The 20,663-nt window shown below is 39.8% G+C and overlaps 1 protein-coding gene across 4 annotated transcripts in view; it reads right to left on the bottom strand.

Annotated features, from left to right (window-relative positions):
* APP (amyloid beta precursor protein) overlaps positions 1-20,663 on the bottom strand; it is a 204,051-nt gene that overhangs the window by 28,146 nt on the left and 155,242 nt on the right. For all 4 annotated transcript variants that reach the window (XM_027648787.1, XM_027648790.1, XM_027648789.1 and 1 more), the window contains 2 exons: positions 19,485-19,613; positions 17,336-17,435 (listed from right to left, as the gene is read on the bottom strand). In XM_027648787.1, the coding sequence (XP_027504588.1) occupies positions 17,336-17,435; positions 19,485-19,613 (229 nt within the window). The remainder of the gene's footprint in view (positions 1-17,335; positions 17,436-19,484; positions 19,614-20,663) is intronic.

The following is a 20,663-nucleotide window of genomic DNA, read 5'->3' as shown; positions in this document are numbered from 1 at the left end:
TAACAGGAAGGAATGCCTTTGTAATTTCCCTTCTTAAATATTCACTGCCAAAGTTCATTACAGCTTTTAAATCCTAAATCACCACATCAATTACTGTATTAAATTGGGTTTACTGTAACACCCCAAATCTGAAGAAACACTTGATTTTTTAACATATATAACTTCACCAAAACACTGAAGTAGTTATTTGTTAAAAAGCAGTAATAGACATCTGCAGGCAAATGATTTTACAAGCAACCAGGACCTAAAGCTGTGCAGTATTGTCTGTGTTATGAGGGGTTTTATTTCCTTGAAGCAGGGTGAGAACAATCAAAGCACTTTTCAGCTCCATCCGGTGTACAGGACAACTCAGCATTAAATATAAGCTTGAAGGTTGTGTGTGCTTCATTATTTCAATCCCTTCTCACATCACAGTTCATCTACTCTCAGCACAGGAAAGACACGGACCTGTTGGAGCAAGTCCAGAGGAGGCCACAAAGTTGATCAGAGGGATGGAGCATCTTTCCTTGAAGACAGGCTGAGAGAGCTGGAGTTGTTCATATGGGAGAAGAGAAAGCCCCAAGGAGAACTCACTGTGGCCTTTCAACACTTAAATATTAAATTTGTTAAATATAAGAAAGATGGGCCAAACCTTTTAGCAGGACTTTTGTGACAAGACAAAGGGTGGTGGTTTTAAACTGAAGGAGGGTCCATTTAAAGCAAGATATAAGGAAGTTTTTTGCAACAAGGGTGGTGGTAGATGCCCCATTCCTGGAAACATCCAAGGTCAGGCTGGATGGAGTTTGAGCAGCCTGACCTAGTTGAAGATGTCCCTGCTCACTGCAGAGGGGGCTGGACTAGAGGACCTTCAAAGGTCTCCTCCAACCCAAACCATTCTATAGTTCTATTCTCCATCCCCTCCTTCACTGTCATTTGTTTTTGCAGGAGAAACACACTGTTTTTAAGTACTTTGAGGGAACTTGGTGCACAAGAACACATTCAAGTGAACAACTGCAGCAAAGGAGGTAAGTAACTGCTAATAAGGCACCAATGTAATTAGTAAGCAAGTGTCACAGAGCTAAATAGTTCATAACAGGAGACCGTAAAGGTTGCATTACTAGAGAACAAGTGATTATGCACATGAGCACACACATAGCAACTGATGGATGATACAACAGCTTTTATTAAGACTGGTTTGCCTGCACTTCATTAAGGACCTCAGCTGTCACTGCTTCATGTCCACATCTCAACCAGGTAGCAATCCAGGGACAGGAATCATCACTTCTACTGCTGGGCCCTTAACATCACTTATACGGGCTCACTTATTTCCCAGCAGCATCAGTGATGAAGAGAATGTAAATTTCTATACACATTCTAGCTTTAGACCCCTCAGTAAAATCTTTTGAATGTTATTTTACTCCTAACTTTACACCAAGCCACAGCACCTCAGAAGCACAATGTAAACATGCAGCAGCCCTCAGTAAGGGCCCTCACCAAGACACGAGCAATAGAACTGGCACTGCTTCAGTGCCTTTATCAACAATGATGTAATGGGGCTCTGTTCTGCAATGTCTCTTAAAGACCACCTTGAGAAGCTGATGCAACTCTCTGACACACAATTTCTACAACACTAAGTTCAAAACATCAAAAATAAACAAAAAGTTGTAACCTCAGCCCTGGGGCAAATATGTTCTGAATACTGTAATATTATCTTTTAAAACAAAATTTCCTGTTTAAACAGCAATTATTTGAGCACAAGGTAAGCCTGATGTGTACACAAAATTTAATTCTGTGATTTAATTTGTCCATTAGAATGACTTATTAAGACACTATAGAAAGCCTACATCATACTGAATTGTTTTTGTCTTCATGTTAATTTTATTGAAAACAGTGTTAATTTATAAAATACCTACTAAATCTTCAGCATGGAAGGCAAATCTGATTTTTGTCTCCCCACTGCACTTACAGTAATCCTTTTTCAAATTAAACCACCTCCTTGTATCAGAGGAGAGACATGTGAAGCACCTTGATATTCTGAGCAGACACAGTATCAGTGACAGGTGTGAATTTTCATTAGATAGGGATGAAGAGACTTTACAAAAAGGAGTTGGATGTTAGTGGCCTGAGGGAGAAGTCTGGTGTCCATGAGCCTTGCAGGGAGCCACAGATGATCACAGCTGAGCACACTGTAATACCATATCATCATGGACCACGGGAGAGACTATCACAGTATTATATCTTAGAGCCTGCAAGCCTTATGAAAAACAGGAACTGAAGAGTTTTGGGGTGCAGATCCCCTCATTCCCACTGTCCTCCCTGCTCCCAGAGGATGGTAAGAGGCACTGCAGAGAGCTGCAGCCCACCCAGCAGTGGCAGGGAGTGATGCTGGGGGAGCTGTGCCCCAATCACCCCTTTGCACTGGGCAGTGCCAATCCTGCACAATTCCTGTCCATTCCCTGCTGCTGATGCACTCTGTGTCATCAGGGTCAAATGGTGCATGGAGGGGAAGGAAGAATCTGAGGTCCGGAGCAGAGGAGCAGCACCAGGGCTGGCACAGCACTCAGGGGAGGCACAGCTGGGCCTGCCAGGCTGACAGAGAGGGGCACCCAACTCCTATGATTATATCCAAACCCCTGGGGGCTGGGAGGGATTGCACACAAAGTCTGTCTCAGTGCTCTGAAGCGGGAGCACGTCCTTGCCCGGCCCTCGCAGGCTCCGTTGTTTCCCACTCAGCTGTGGCGCAGAGCACGGACAGGAACTGACCTGCACAATAGCTCAAGTGAGGCAGCAGATACTACAACCAGCAGATTATGATCACATTCATTTTACAAGCAGGGAAACAATGGCCAAAATGAATCAAGCCCATCTGACAGGATGAATCAGACACTGAATGGCAGTGAGAAATTGGAAGTGCCTGGCATAGACACTGTGCCGGAGTCCATCACACTGAGGCAGCTGTGTCTGCATTGAGTAAATGATCTGCAAACAATTGCTTCAATCTCTGAACTGCTAAAAAAAGTTTGCCTTAGGATTTCCAGTTATTGACACTAGCTGGCAAAGCCCCAGATCAATTTTTCAGTGTTGATTTTGTTCTGAGTATCGATGGCTACTTGAATCATCGGCTACTCTAAAGGAAAGCCATAGAACGCCACTGCTACCCATCAACACAGTTCTCCCTCCCTCCTTCAATGCTACCAACTCAATTCCCCCACCCTGCAAAAGACAATTCTCTAAATAAGCAGGGAGTAAAGTCACAACCGGAGGCTAGGATGTGTGTTCAAGACTGTTTCAGGGGTTTTATTTGTATGGAGAATATTTTATTATTAGTTGCTGGAAATAGAGAGATTCTAGGCTGCTCCTCAAAAGTTCATCTCCCATCAAACCAATGGGACAAAAATTCTATGACAATCTTCCTATGATAAATGCTTTCTTGCTCGCCTCATTATCTCCTTGTATGCTCTGCTAAGCCTTGCCACTGAGAAGAATAAAGAGGATGTCTAAATTTTTTGGACCCTGAGAGCATGTGCTCAAAAGCATCCATGACCTTGGGAAAAAACCATGCTCGGTTGGGATCTCAAATCTCCCACCATCTTTGAATTTGGTGTGAGGATCCACAATTGCTGCTTCTCTTCCAGACACACAAAATTCTCCTTCAGGCACCTAAACCTTTTCTTTCTCAGGATGAGAGATAGGCTTTATTTCTGGTACTTTAATAAAATGCTTCTTGGACTTCTCATGATCTGTAAGCAAGTTTCACTCATTCTTGGGCTCACTGCAGGCATTTCCCCATGGGTCAATACTACTCAACAACAGCATTTAGAAAAATTGAAGTGTAATATGTTTGGGGAACTGGATAAAACGTAATACCACTACAACTGCCTTCAAGCCTTATCAAGACTATTGTGTAATCCCACAAAAGCAAAGAAGGAGCTGAAGAAAAGAAATAAAACTTATTACAAAGTCTTCTGGTGGATGTTGGATTGTTAGAAGCCATGTGTCCGCAACAGTCCAAGACCACACTTCTATCTGTAAAGCTTTGCAAAGAGTACTGTGCTAGAAAAGATACCACAACAAATCCCAACAGACGTGATGGAGTCTTGGAGTTGCAAAAACCATGCTATGCTCTGACCTTGCCCACTTTTTACTGGCACACAACGTTGTTTCCGATGTTGGACTCGGGGGTTACTTCCCAGCCCTTCATTGGCACAGCTATAATGATAGATACTTCACGTGGAACAGTGTCTCTTGCTTCCCTGGAACACCAGCAAACCATCAGCTAACTTTCAAACCATAATTTTTATTTAGTTCCTAGTTTATTATTTAAAATTTCCAAAAATAATTATAATATTTGTTTGTTGTGTTTTGAAGGAGCTCATCTACCAGATGAAAAGCTCTGCAATCACTATTATGTGCAAGGCTTTTGAATTTACTTGAAAAGCAGCTTTAAAATTAGCACTTATAATTTTGGAAGTTCTGCAAAGCCATTTAAGGTCTTAAACCAGATTAGAAACAAAGTGCACCCAAAACACCTCTAATTAAGACTAATTAGGACACCACTAAATTACATGCCATAATTTTGACCCAACACAAAACCCCTTTTGTAAAATGCCATCTACATGATAGAACATGATATACTGATGCAACAAAGATGGGCTTGGAAACCAGCTCAAATAAACTGGTACAAATGCAGAGTTTTATTGTCTCATATTTATCATCAGCGACCCTTCAGTCTGAGCTGATCACATGTTTTTCCCAAAGTTAGTTGTTTTTGAGCATGTCCTTTCAAAATGGCAAAATTAAAAAGTGTCAGCAACCTCCCTGTTCTTCCTAACAGCAGAAATTGGAATGTCTGAGTCCTAGAGATGGCTTCATTTGCACGGGCACACATATTGCCTGACACCAGCCTGAAGGCTCTTAAATTGTGCACATGCTGTATGTCACAATTAGGATTCACTAAGAACACTGACACAAATGTTTATTACAGTCTGTGTGGTAAGAGGTAACATGTTTAGCTGCAGCTTTCAGTTGTGTGCCTACTTTAGAGGCTAATTCAGTATGCCACGTTGTCTTCTAAAGGATTTGCACTGAGGTAATGCTGTCAGATTTTTACTAACTTTGAGTGTCTGCATCTTGTCAGCTGTATGAATCAGAACTCCTCCAAAACTGGTAAAAAAGAAAACAAGACCTCTGTGCCTTACTGCAGAGTAAAGCTCTGCTGAATTTCAAGCATGTTGTTATTCTAAGATGTCTTGCTACATCAAGCACTGTAAGATCTTAATGCTACATACTGCTAGGTGTCATAATTATAACATCACCAAGCCACAAAACACAATTATGTGGCATTCAGCGATGAACTAATTCATTTGTATAGTACAAGTCAAACATAATTTAGAGAGCAACTCTGATGAGAACTTCATTGAAAGTGACCTGCCTACTGGAGGCTGTGAGAGTGGCTTTGTTGCCTGCACGCTTTGAAGATGATGATAGAGGAGCGATATGCTGCAACATTACTGTGAAATATTGGAAATGAGCCCAAACTGCAATGCTCAGATCCACACTGACAGAAGAATGTGACCACCCTATCAGATTTAAGCTTTGCCTCCTGGCCAGCTTGTGAAATTATGCCACAGGTTTTCTTATCTGTAAACTTTTATAGCACAACGTGTCTCTCCCTCAAGGTTAAAGGGAGACAGAGAGAGCAAGAACCATGGAAAACAGCATTTCATGGCTTTTATTTTATTTTCCTTCCTTTAGTGACATCACCACTAGAGCAAAAGCAAGTAGCAGCAGCAGCCCTCCACGTTTCAGAAATTCCTAATGTGTGCGAAAATCTTTTTCAATAAGGTGAAAAAGTTCTCAGAAAAGGAACATTTAAGGTACCATGAAACAGTTCACCTAAGACATTTTTTCCTAGAAATCAGTAAGGGAATAACCATCCCATAGCTTTAGACAATACCTTGTTGCCTAAGAACCTAACTTTAGAAAACACACATCTAAACTTAAGAATAGATGCAATAATTAGAATCATACTAAAAAGAAGACGCTTTTAATATATTTCAAAAAAATCACAACTTGAACACTTCCATTTCTTTCCCATTTCTTGCTGCTTCTCCTCTTTTGGCATATGTGGATTTCACTGTTTCCCAAATCACATCAGTTAAAACAACCCAACTGAGTCTTGCCCTGTCAGCAGGTACACGGATTAATGCTTCAGTTCAATTTGCCTGGCACACTTTTTGTCTTAAATCACAGAAAGACCCTCAAAGATGTTTAACCTATATACTGAGCAGTTGTCCTTTTGCAGGTCGATCACAGGTTTTCTGGCAGTGAACAGTGTCCAAAGCTTGGATGACCCAATTCAGAAAAACACCTATTACCATGTAATGATTAATTTCAATATGACCTAGATGCCTTGTTCATTAGAGAAGGACTTCAATGCAAATTTAGTTTTGTACATGGCTATGCAATTATTGAGACCTCTGAGCAGAGGTTCATGAGAATTTCCACACCACTTCTTCAAGGAAGAACCAGAATCATCCTCCCCCCTTTTTACAGCCTGCTATGAAACTCAAGGTATGAAATTTTGTCTAATTTTCTAAGACAGCTGCTATGACACTCTTTACCTCCAGTGACAGAACACTGTAATTACCACAGACCCTTAGCTACCTAACAGCTACATGAATTAGTTATTAACTCAAATTAATATCAATATATGATTATAGCTCTGTGCACATTTATAATTTTTTTAGTATTTCACAGGCAGTCACCTGATTAATGATTGCATTTCCCCCTCAGTTCAAAGCAGAGGGTATTAAAGGAAGCTTGTGGGATAAAATAAGTCCAAAACCAGAAGCTTGTGTCATCTTTGAGAGTTATTAAACAGAAATTAAAGACCTTGCTCTTTCCTTTAAAAATTCATGCCTTTTTATGCATTTCTGTGGTCCCCTCATTTGATTTGGTTAAATAATAATATTGTCTCAGAAAAATAATTCACATCCTTAAAAGCTCTGGATTTAAAGGTAGAGAAATCCTACTTTCATGTTATGGTACTCTTCTGTGTAAAAATTCTGAACGGAACATTTTGTACACTGAGTCCAATGTTTTCAACATTGTAAAAAGCTCCCCTCCAAGTAAGCTATGGCAACAACCCAGTATCAAGGCAGACAAGGAAAAATTAAAAAATACTTGGGGAAAAAATTGAATTGAAACTATACCATAATCAAGAACATATATTGTATGTCATCATCCTGATCCACGTAAGGCACTGTGACAAATTCTCCAAGTTAAATTTAACTCCACATTTAATTCCAAATTAACATATCATTAAGTGCTTCAAAATAGGCTGAAGATTCTAAATTAAAACAAATAAACAGCCCTACCAATCGTCATTGATATTTCTGCCAGATGAATCAGCAATCATTATTATTCCTCAGACTTGTGTGAAGTAAAAAAAGCCAACTACATTTCCATCTTAAGTAGCTTATAAGTGAAACTGCTCTGCACAAAAACCATTTATATGAAACACTGCTACAGAATTTTATTGTCTTATTTTCTGAAAAAAATTATTTACTTAATTTACTTATAAATTATTTATTGGTCTTACTGATAAAATAATCAGATTTATTTGCCAACCTTATAATACACAGTAATATTACTACTATATTTCTTTTGAGTATAAAACTCAAAACTGCTGTAGAATCTAAAACTCCACCACTTCCTAACACCTGAAAAAAGTCAGTTAGCCCTCATTTTCCATAAACAAGGGTCAGAGTGTATGAATGCCACAGCAATTATTGATGTGTACTGAACTCAGAGGCAGCTTAGGAATCACTAAATAATCCATAAAAATATAAAAATTTGAACCTTAATTTGTTGCCCCTGATACCCTTGGACAAAAGACAACATTTTTTTGTTTGACTCATTCATAATAGTTTGAATCAGAATTCACCAAAACCGTATTGCTCCAGATAACATGTATTTTGTTTATTTATTAACTCAGTTTTAGCATTTTATAGGCCAAATGTATCCTGGGTTGCCCGAGTATTCTAAAGAGATGCATTTATTAAATTTAACAAATATATCTATGAAGTGGGATGTGACCTGTTCTGATGGCTTTTATGCCAGCTTTCATATGCACGATCTAAAACAAAGAAGCAGAACAGAGCAAGAACTGGAATCTCACCTAGGCAGCATTATTCAGGAAAACGCATTTTTCAACTGAACTGGGTATATGAGAATCTCATGGCAGGAGAAAGCTGCACTGATGAAAGATTGCTTCATTTGTAACCCCATGTGCACGGGGACTGACAGGACATTACTGCACCATCTCCATCAATCCAGCCATTCTATAAAATCACATATCCTCAGTAATTCTTTCCCCTTTGTATCCCAATAGTAAGAGCTTGCCTAGCAGGAACACCACAGATACTCCTGACCATAATAAGCACCCGTGAATTTCCACTCTGCACATCTGAAAAGAAAGCTATGTTTGAATAAAGCAGAACTTTGTACATCATTGGTATCAGGGGCATATTTAGCCATCCCCCTCAGTATACCTGCCCACAGAGATGCAGTTCAGACTTTAGTGCTTGAATTTCCCTGGGTAACAATTCCAGAGACTTCTCTGGGGATGATGATTGACATATTAGCTCTGTAATATACCATATATAAGTATAACATATAGCTTCTGCAGGCAGTTTGTAACTGGTTCTCACTGGACCACTTGCAATTTGCTGGTATGTAAGAATTGAAATGATTACTTTGCTTCTTTAACAATCTAACACTTCCTGTTAGGATCTTAGAGTGAATCACACAGAATGACACGACTGTGTTTCCAAAACAGGGTAACTGGGAAGAGAAAATCCATCACTCAACAGCACAAATGGGTTGCACAGAGGGGTATTAAAACAAGTTTTTAAATGGACACAGTCTCAGCCTGCTGCCACTGTGTCCCCAGAGTGGTCTTGTGGTCATAAATTCCCTGTGTGACCTGGAGTGGGGATGAAAACTTGCTATTTGAAGGGAAGTGTCTATGAAAAAATACTTCAGGTTGGAGTAATGGCAAGGACACAGAATAAGAACTTCAAGAAGGACAGAGTGCTCTGTCCATCAGCTCCCGAAGAAAATCAAGGCAACATCTTTAAACCTCCCCTGCTAAAGGATGAATGAAAGATTTAAATATTCACTGAAATAGCAGATGCTTGGAAAATTAAAAAAATATTTATAAACTACAAGTCTACGATTATTATCAGAAGTTCCTGGTTTTCAGTTCTAACACTTGGATCATGAGATCAGATTTCTTAGAGATGTAAGTGAAACAGAACAGTGTTATTCAAACCAGAGGAAAATAGTCTCTTAATAAACTTTATAAGACCTTTTTATTCTAATTAAATTTCTGAACTAGAAAACAAGATGTCCCACATCTTTTCCTGATGAAAAAGCCACCCCAAACCAAAGCCATGTGAAGCCATTTATCCTTATCCCAGTATCTGTGAGCCCTGGAGGAAGCTGGCTCTTTTACTGGCTGAAGTCATGTTTACAATATTTATGAGATGGAAAGAGGGCCTGTGCACACAAAAATCAGGATTCAAATCTTTTCTGAAGAACATTAGCACCCATGACAGGACACAATAGACCATTTAGCTACAAAAGATGGGGAGGATATAGTACATTGCTAATGAAAGCATTTCAGAACATCAGTGTCAGTGAAGTGCGTTTATATCTATTTTAATCATCTACAATTCTCTCCCTAATTTTCTATGACAGTTAAATATTCTGGACAAAAAGTAAGAGATGCTTAAAAGAGGAAAATGTTGGTTTTATTTCCCAGATTTTTTTTCCTTTTCTCCTAAGCTGCAGCAAAGGACATATTTTAACAGCATACAGAACTGAGTCTGCAACCCGGAGAAGAAACTGAGGAGCATTTCCAAGCTCCTAAACAGTGCACAGAATTTACAAAGCAACACAGAACTGTCATTCCAGCTGGCAAATATCTTTGCCTATTAAAATATAAAACACTAAGGGAGGAAAGTTCATTCACTTAGAAGTGCAAACTCCTGCTCCTGGAGAACACCTCTATGCATCAAGAAATGCCAGGGGCTGAGGAGTTGGGGTGGGCCCTGCTGGGCACCAAGCTATAGATGTGCCCTTGCTAGAAAAGAAGGTGGTCTCCTGGGCTTCACTAGGCAAAGCACTGCCAGCAGGTGGAGAGAGTGAGCTTTTCCCTCTGCCCATCACTGGTGAGGCCACACCTGGAGTGCTGTGTCCAGTTCTGGGCTCTTCTGTACAAGAGGGACATGGACACGTTGGAGAGAGTCCAGTGAGGGACACAGAGATGATAAAGTGACTGGAGTGCCTCTCCTATGAGGAAAGGCTGTGGGAGCTTGGACTGTTCAGCTGGGAGAAGAGAAGGCTCAGGGGGATCTCACCCAACATGCATAAATACATAAAGGAAGAGTACAAAGACGACAAAGCCAGGCTCTTTTACATGGTGCCCAGTGACAGGACCAGAGCAATGGGCACGAACTGAAACACAGGAGGTTCCTTCTAAACATCAACATTCTCACTTGAAGATGACCAAGCATTGGGTCTGGGCGGCCCTGCTTGAGCAGAGGGCTGGGAACAGATGGTCTCCAGAGGTTCCTTGCAACCTCAGTCATTCTGTGCTGCTGTGCCGTTGGCTGATTGCCTACACAAACAAAATACATCACCTTGCTCCAACAAACTGCATCTTACTATTTATGACATTTAAATAATTGTAAAAATATTTTACAGAGAATACAAAGTGGCAAAACTGATGGCTTAGTAAAGACCACAAGTTTGTGATGTTTAAAGAAACAAAAAAGCTGAAGTGTGCGTGTGTGTATATATATATATACACATACACACACATACGTATATGAACGAGCCAAATGCTTTAAAAACCAACGTCCTTGGGTGGAGACGGTCTTAATTGCTCATCAAGCAATCTACCTGAGCCATATGTCAGTATTCAAGCATATAAAAATCTATTTCATTTGCTTATATGGGAGAACTCTGCTATCTTTAACCACTCACTCAGCAACATATTTTTTGCTAGAGTCCTAAAAAACCATCTATTCAGCTGAATGCTATAGGCCTTCAAGGGAAAAGATTAAAGGTAAATATCCACTTCAGGGAAAATTCAAATTTTTCTTTGAAAAGCTAAGGTTACTGGATACATACAAACATGCCAAATCAATTATGGGGAGAAAGCACAGGCATAGTTAGTGTTGAAGTCACTCCAGGGTACCTGTGCAAATACACATTCACTGAGGGCTGCTTTTGACTGCTTATTCCAGTTGCGTTATCCTTATGGGCACAGAGGGCAGAGCAGAATGTCAGGAAAGGGAAGCCTGTATGACACAGCACAGACACACCAAACAGCCTCCTGAGAACTAGCAGGCAGGTTTTACAGAACCTTTGGCAAGACCTACACATAACTGTGCTACTTCTAGAAACTCTGTTTATTGAGAAATTTCTTTGTGGTGCAGACATACCCAACAAATCTCAATGGAATACTTACTGCCATGGAAAAATGTGCTGGTTTTAAAGAGATGAGGGTGGAAATTCAATACTTATGGTTTGGCAAAGATGACATCTCCTTATGCCCAATACTGAACACCCCTACTCAGAATTAGCTGAGTGCCTGGGGTAATTTAGAAATGACAATTCCACTGAACTCCAGAATGGCAGAAAGTATAAAACTCAAAAGGAATTGTCCAACCTGTCTCAGTTATGGATTTCTGTAACTGCTGCAGCTGCACACTGGATTTACTTTGGCTGGATTAAGCATATTTGTCAAGTGGCGCAAAACTCAACTGTTCTGAGGAAGAACACCACTGATGACAATTCCTTATCTTTCTCTATGCCAGTTCACTGAACTTGGTTTGTCCCACTACACATAAATCCTAGAGTGCTAATTCATCTACCCATGCTTCAACAACACTGTTTTACTTCACCAGAAAAAAAAAAAGGCATTATAACCACACTGATGCATGACATTATTGCATCAATCAACTGCTACCAGGACTTTTGCCTCTACTCTAAGAGGAAGACTAGAACTGGGTCCCATGAAGTAGCCTAGAACTGCTAGAACTCCACAAGTAAAAAGAAATTTCAAAAATTTTCTAGTCTAATTGAATCATAAGGTAATTACTGTTCTTACTTGGTATGAACTATACCATTCTGTACAATCTCATTTGAATACCCTTGGAAACCTTTCAATAGCCTTTTAACAAGCTATTGACACATTAAATGTATGTTGACTTCCCTTTATTATTCTGATATCTTGGTATGGCAACCCAGTTTCAAATAAAGGTTCAGAAATCCTAAGCATTGCTTCAAGATCCTATATAGTTTTTAAAAGTAGAATTCTTCCCTTCAGCTAAATCTCAAGACAGAAAGTACAAGGAATTGAGTTACAGAAAAACGAGGCACTGAGAAGTCCCACTGCAGTCTGAAACACATTACTAATTAAATATTCAAAATGTAGTTTTTAAGGAAGAGGATGAAGAAAACAAATCACAAAAGAAATGGCACCAAATAGGACAGACACAGAACTACTTTTTGCAAAGCCCCCAAGGTCCTGTTTCAGTTTTGCAATATCAGTCCTCAAACCACAGTGGTGGTTGTTTTCGATTGTTAGCCTGCAGCAAGCAACTAATGCCCTCAGACTTCTTAAGGAGGAGAATGAATGGAGAACAGCATCCTCATTCAACTTGTGGCAAGAAATGCAGAAAGGCTGTGGATGGACTACAGGTCAGAATCAGCAGCTAGAAAAAAGAAATCACCAATTAGTCCAATAAATGCTGAAAGACCAGAGCCAGCTGAGGCGGTGTTAACTTGGATCCTCCACTGACAGGTATTGGGGCCTGATGGTTAAAGAGGAAGGGTTAAAAGAAAGCAAGTCTTCAGACATCTTTAGCCTGTAGCTTGTCCTTTTTCTAAAAATACTTACAAAAATCTTCATAGGAAGTTGTAAAGCAAATGTCAAGAGGAATGTATGGTTCAAATGTATTGTTCAAATTTTGTCATGCTAGGCTGGAGCACACAAATATTTGACCCATAGCACACCGTATAAATCTGAAAGCAAGCAGTGATCTGGGGTCTGCCTGGGTTTGTCCTCTCTTCTAGCTATGTAATGTTAGCGTGGCATCCAGAACATGCTGCAGAAGAACAAGACAGGCAGAGTGGAACAGAATAATAAAATAACAATAGCTTGATTTTATTTGCCAAGGGACTGAAGAAATCATATTCTTTTACTTATTGCTCATAACCGAGTATTTCTGATCTTAGGTAAAATACTGCTGTGGTATAATACAGTGCTGAATATTTTATCAGTGGTGGGCTAGAAAAGATGGAGCCGAGGACATCAGTTTGGAAATGAGCAGCAAAGACAGAATTAAAAATTCAGTTCGCTGCCTGCCCATGTGGCTGATGCACAAAGCTCTGACGTAGCTTCTGATTCAGAAGCTGTGCCTGCTGTGCCACTCCCAGCAATAAATTGCCTTTTACATACATGGATAAGCAGCCTAATCAAATAAGGATTTAAAGTAGGATGTGTTCAAAGGACCTGCTGATTTCTCTTAAAGCCTGATATTGCTCTCTGTGGGCTTCTATACATATTGAACACTATACAAGATTTACCAGATGGAAAAGGTGAGTACAAATACCTAGGTAGGCAAATACCTACAGTGTGCAAATAAATGTATCTTCTGTATCTATCTCAGATTTTCTATGCCACTCTCCTATTCCTGGGGCATACTCCTGCTCGTAAAAAGCCCACTTAACGCCAAGAACTACATCAGTTGCTGAGAGTGACCTGGTTTTTAGCACATTTGCATCACTGTCCCTTGAGAAATCACTTGCAGCCAGAATGCCAAATGGCCTCCCCTACCCAAGTGACCTGCTTATGCTTTCCAGGTTTTGTCAGAACAGTCATGGTCAGACAGATCTCCTTCTGCAACTCTCATACTGGCCCTTTTTGACCCGCCCCAACATGAATAAAACACAGCCAGCAGTATCCTTCCTCACACATCTGGAATTTGCTGCTACAATACCAGCCTGTCACCCTAATGGGGCATTTGTACACTACATGCTGGTCAAATGCTTAGCAGGAAAATCCTCACTTTAAGTGCTGCTTTCTACCCTTCAGAGTGCTGTGGGTCTTTCCACGTATCCATGTACTCCTACTACAACACTCACTGTTAAAGCCAGTGGACATGAGTTGGTGATGAAAACCTGCAGACAAGGACTACAACTCTTAAATTTTACCCTGACTTCCTGCCACCATCTCTGCTGGATTTATGAAGTAACAAGAAAAGGCTGTTTTAAAAGGCATAAACCCCTGCTTTTAGCACAGAAGCTGAATTTCATGTTTTGGATTCTACACCTTAAAACTATGGTTGTAACCCTGTCTTTTGAGGCAGGAACTTCAAACATAGTCTGTATTTCTAAAGGGAACTTCAAATGTCCAACTGCTAGACTGTGATTCATCCGATCACCAAGCATTAATCAAAAAAAAATCTTCAGATTGTTGAAGAAGACATTCTCTACACAGCTTCTATGCCCCAGGAATAACTCCAGAACCTACCTCACACAGTTCAAATTCATTGCTCAGCAGAAAGACTTCAAATAGAACAGACAGGAGTTAAAAGTGTGCACCTTCAAGCACATTTATCTTTCAGTGACAGAACACCACCTACTACTCATGGATGAACCTTTGGCAATGGACTACCAGTAAGACATAAGGGAAATTTTCATGTATTCCTAGCTTAGTTTCTAAAAAAAAGAAAAAAATAAATTCCAAGACCTGAGATTCAAATTTGTCAATGACTGCTATGGAGAAACTGTGCAAAACAGGTCATACTATCTCTGGTAATGAGAAAAATCTAGTTAAAAACAGTACCTTATTAGACGTAAGAGGAATTAAACCCATGGTATAAATTCACAGCAAATTAGATCTCATTTATTTTCCTGCTCATAGAGCTACTTGTTCAATTTAGGATAAAACTACCCTTGTAAGAGTTCTGCCTTCTAAAGCAAAGATTGTTCATTCCTGAAGGTGAAGACTGTTCATGAAGAACTCTGCAGTAAAGAGTGGAACTAGAAACTGAAACCATAATGCACAAAAAAAATGAACTAAAACTATTTTCAACCATGTCCCCTTACATGTAATTTATTATTCAGACACTCTGTGTGTGAGATGTTTTTACCTAGGGTATTTTTCAACTTTTCTGCTGACTCAGAATTTCTAAGTCAATGGTTCTAACAGAAGATATTTAGTGAAACATTTGTCTTTTTGATGAGAGTTGTAATATTTCTTGGGAATGCTACAAAGTGCAATTGTATTAGAATTTTACTTCTCCACAGATTCTTCACCTGTAATAGATGTCCTTTTCCATGGGTTTAGAAAGAGTACAGAGACTCAGAAACTAAATAATTTCAGAAAAGAATTTCAATCAGGTTGATCAGCGCTCAAAACCAGAAGAATAGTATCTCCTTTAACAGATGGGAATGACCTCCACAAATTTTCATTAAAATCAACATGTAAACCCAAGCATACAGAAAATGTTACCAATGAGAAGAATGTTGATACTAAAAGACATTGGGCTTTTTTCTCATAACTGAGAACTGTTTTATCTAGATCTGATATTTTACCAGATCTGATAGTGCTTTAATTTGCACTGTTTAGTAACTCCCACTGTGAGAACTTCATTTTCATTGCTTTAACCTTTGAAATGCTTTGAATAGTTTTTAGCACAGCCTAGTCCATAAAAAAAAATTCAAGGTAGGGAAAAACTACTCAAGAGACTGTAACAGATGTTTTCTTTGAGACTTCTTAGCTGCTCTCATCTTATTAGGAAATAATATCCTACTAATTTCAGGCTCTTTTTTTCCCCAAAAAATTAGTATCACATTTGCGATTAGGAGTCAGATTTTTGTAAACCACTCAGCAGTTAATAGACTTTTGCTCTCATGTCACTTCAAAGACTCTGAAATTCCCATTCTATTTCCTTATTTAGAAAGGAGAAGAAAATTTAGAAGAATGCCCTCACCAACAAGTATTAACACTACCAAGAATAGAATAAATTGAAATTTGAAGCAAAAACCTGAAGGGAACGATAGCAGTGCAAAAGGAAAACAAACTGAGCATCTCAAAGACCTAATAGTATTGACAGCTTCTTTGCTACAGAAATAATATGCTTTCAAATGATCAATAAAATGTTGTTTCTCCCCAAATGACTCTACACCCGCAGACTAAGACTGCTGATTGTGCCTTACAATTGTGGAGCACGGAAACACACGAGGAAGGATAATTACAAACCAGTTATCTTTTTGTTTCCTCCCAATCCCTTCCACAACTTCCTGATCTCATCCCCAGCCCTCTCAAGCTACCTCACAAGTAGAAGCACATCTCCTTCCTAACTTATGCTTTGGGCAAATGAATCCACTGCTACTCCCTGTCCATCCCCTCCCTCCGTCCTAAATGCATCCTAATCCTTACTGCAGAGGCATGCCTCCCTCCCTTGTGTTTTAAAGAAATCAATAATTTATTTAGTCAGCTGAGGCTGGTTATTTGTGAAACTAATCCATCAACTGTCATTCACATCTTGTGAAAAAAGCTGTTCCAAAGACAATGGCTGTCCCACCTCCGGCCTTTACATTTAACCATCTGTTATCTTTCCTAAAGAGTCACATTAGCAATGTGAACCTGGATGGAAGGAAGGGCCACTCTCCCTCACAGCTGTCTGCTGTGACAGCACTCAGGGAAGATGCAAGCATGGGACTGTTGCTACTTGATTCATCCACAGCCCAGCTCATGTGCTGGATATGTGAGAGGAAATGAGATATCCATTTGCCCATCTAACCAAGAACTAAATGTACGACCATTAGGCTACTGTCAAGTTGATACGTACACTTTTCTTGGGTGCTTGGGTCTGCAACTAATTTTTTAGATGCAGGATTTCCAAAACATCTACATCAAATGATGTAAACACTTATCATGTAAATTAAGTATCCAAACCCAGGAAGGATTTGCTAAATCTCATTGTCAAAAGCTATATCCCTATAGCATGGAGGTTCCAAATGGCAATGAACATATTTCAGGGAAGGCATTTACAACAATGTGATGACGTCACTGCATGTGTTATACAGGATTTGTATTCCAAACGTTCATTATAATTTAATCTAAAATTTAAGAACACTGGCGAGTTTACTCTATTTTTCAGCTGGGACAGTGAATCAATAGGAAAAATGAGATGATGTATTTTAGCTTTTGGTGGTAATTTCTCATCACAGAAATATATTCCTGATTCTATGTTAATAGTTTGCATACCGACTTCATCCTGGATCTCCTCAGCCACAGCAGGCACGTTGTAGAGGAAGGAGAGAGACTGGTTCATACGTTCATATATCACACGTAGATGTGTCATAACCTACGGAAACAACAGGATTTTAAGGAGAGGAATACTACGGATAATTTGACATTATCACAAATTTTATAGGTTATAGAAAGCAAGATTTTTTTCACTTGTTCTAGGTATACGATTTCAGTATGCTCTACGTACTGAAACTGTCAAATGCATTACAAAATTCACCTCTCTCCTACAGCTGCTACAAAAATAGCTTCTAGATGCTCTTCCACAGCAACTACCTACAATCTCATGGGAATGCAGTTATTTAAAGCAGGGATTTACATTTGCTGTGGGGCAGAGCATGTACACAAGCAGCTATTGTGGCAGAAATCCACAGCCTCATTCATCTTTCAACACCATTTACATTTGCCCATACCCTTAAGTTTTCAAAGAACACGCAAACCAAGTGAGGTGCAATGACTGCTGCATCAAAGTGTTTCAGTTGTTTGGTTTTATTTACTTATATATTAAATCCCAATATTGTGAAAAGAAACGGCTCTCTGGGAAGAAGAAAAAAAAAGCTTTGTAAAAACATCTGCCAGCATTTTCAGCTGAAAACAAAAATATTTCTACCCAGAAGCATTACTGCATCGCCTCATGTGATTACATCTCTATTGCCTCAGGTGCCCTCACATTGCTACGGGTTGAGTCACGACATCACATGATAAATGCTCGCCCAGGGTACTCTCCTAAGTATCACCTGTCTTCAGTAGAAAGAGAACTTGAGGTGCATTTTAAAAGATTAATAAGACTGACAGGGTAATTAGGCCTAAAAAAGAAAATGTGTTGCAGAAAGTAATTTTAATGAAAGAACAGTATGATTTCTTCAAATCCAAATAGAGTATTTATGGTTTTGAACAAAATATTTTGGTTTTTATTTGCCACTGAAAAAAAAATTCACAAACAGATCCTCCAGGCTGTATTTCCCAACCTTCTGACCAATTCAAGAAACAAAGATGCTGTATCAATACTCATTCCTATAACAGCATACTAAGCAATACACTTCACTTATTGTTTTTAAATATCAGTTTCCATTCACCTGTGCTTCCACACAACCTGCACTGTTTTTTGCTATTAAACAATCCAGTGACTTAGAAATTAAGTCATGTTAGATGCTTAAAACAAGACAAAGGCAATGGTCACAGCAGAAGATGGTTAGAAGGGTGCATTTCTAACTCCAGCCATTTCAAGACAGCACGATCTGAATGTACACATCTGGTTGAAACAGATATTTGAGAAATCTAATCTCCCATTCAGGGATGTACATGGTTTTGATTTGGCTTTTAGCAATACCAGTCAGTTCAAAAACTGTGGCTGGAACACTGCCTGCCATTGAATTCTGCAGAGGAAACAGCATCAAATTCCACAGATTACAGCATACTGTTTTAACAGCTTATCCATTGTGCCTTCAATTTTAATTGCTGTTTTGAAAGCCAGCCTCATCTTCAGTCTTGGGGTTTTTGTTTTCTTGCTTTCTTACCCTCCATGATTTATGAAGACAACATAAAAGCTGTTCCAAAACATACACATTGAGGACTGCAGTAACATTCAGCAGTTAAAATGTCATGAACTACAGTGTCTATTTTAAAAGAACACATTAAACTCAAGTGCATCACAGCAATCACATTTATAGACATTACAAGTACCTCTGCAATGACTACAGGAAGGTTGGTCGCAGTCAGGTGGCTACAGGACTTCTTGTTCCGCCACTTCAGCTGAGGGAAGCACAACCATGTGTGGTTGCTAAATCTACTACTGACGTTTTCCCAGAGGTATTATTTACCAAAGCATTAATTAAGGCTCTCAGCATTAATGCTCTGAAAGGCTCCTCAGGAAATGCCCATGACTGACTCGCTGTCTGGATAGACAGAAAACCTGTTTTCTGGTTCTTCTCAGAAGAAAAATCATACCCACACTACTACATCTCTTTGCCCTAATCTGATGGAGAGAGGATTATTTTTGATTGCACATAGAGTTGTCCACAGAAAGGAGTCAGGTAGTTTATAAAAAGTAGGTGGACAGAAATTTCACAGTGTTTATGAACAAACACTAACCCTCAGTGGGGATTACCTGAGATCTGATTTGGGCAGCTTTCTTTGGGTCTACCATGCGGACATGTTCGAAGTGTTTGAGGGTGTGCTGTCTGTCCTTCTGCTCAGCGCGCACGTACTTCTTCAGCATGTTGAACACGTGGCGAGGCTACAGGAAAGAAATAGGGGAAAAACATCAGTTTAGAACAGCACATATTTTATTTCCTTGCACTGGAGATGTATCCCAAGCCATCCCAAGACCCTTTGTGCCTGCAGCAGGTCTGACTGCTGTAAGGAACATCCACTCACTGAACCATCAGTCAGGATGCACCGTTACACAGCAGTTGTAGGCAGTAGGTAGAGTTCCTGGGAAGGGTGTTCAGGTTTCTTCCACAATCATTAGTGGAAGTTTAGCTATTGCATTTTCTTGTCTGACTGCTATACTACTGGTCCAACAAGACAGCAAGTGCCGTGGTAGTTAATGGACACCCAACATCCATTTCTTTCACGCTTTGCTTCCGTTCTCTCCATAAGATCCTATTTCTCCTCTCCCCCACCTCAGGAAGCCCACATGATCCAAGCTCCCAGTTTTGCAACCTTCACTACCACCAGGCAAAGTCCTCTCAGAAGATCTGCTGAAACCTGGACTTCATTGGAAGCATTTCAAGGACTGTCCACATGTGATCTATTACACTGGATACTCAACCAATATCAACATCTGTCAACTATAGTTAAACTTTAGCAACAAAAAAATTACAGCTGGTAACTTTTATAAACAGTAAACAGAATGTGCATTTTCAGATTCAAACCAGAAAGTAACCTGCCCAACAGCTGCATGGAAGACCACGTGAAAGTGCTACTGAGCCAAGGAATTTTCTGCTCTACTCTGAACTGGTGCAGCCTCACCTCAAGTCCTGTGTGCAGTTTTGGGCATCACATTATAAGAAAGACATTTAAGCTATTAGAGAATATCCAAAGGAGGGCCATGAGAATGATGAAGGGTCATATGAGGAGCAGCTGAGGTCACTTGATGTGTTCAGCCTGGAGAAGAGGAGATTGAGGGCAGAGCTCATTGCAGGCTACAGCTTCCCTGTGAGGGGAAGTGGAGTGGCAGGCACTGATCTCTTCTGTGTGGTGACCAGTGACAAGACCTGAGGGAATAACTTGAGGCTGAGTTAGGGAAGGTTTACGTTGGATATCAGGAAAAGTTTCTTCTCGC

This window comes from Corapipo altera, unplaced genomic scaffold (assembly GCF_003945725.1).
Source record: "Corapipo altera isolate COAL_440 unplaced genomic scaffold, ASM394572v1 58, whole genome shotgun sequence".
NCBI lineage: Eukaryota > Metazoa > Chordata > Aves > Passeriformes > Pipridae > Corapipo > Corapipo altera.
This window is presented reverse-complemented; position numbering and strand designations above follow the sequence as displayed.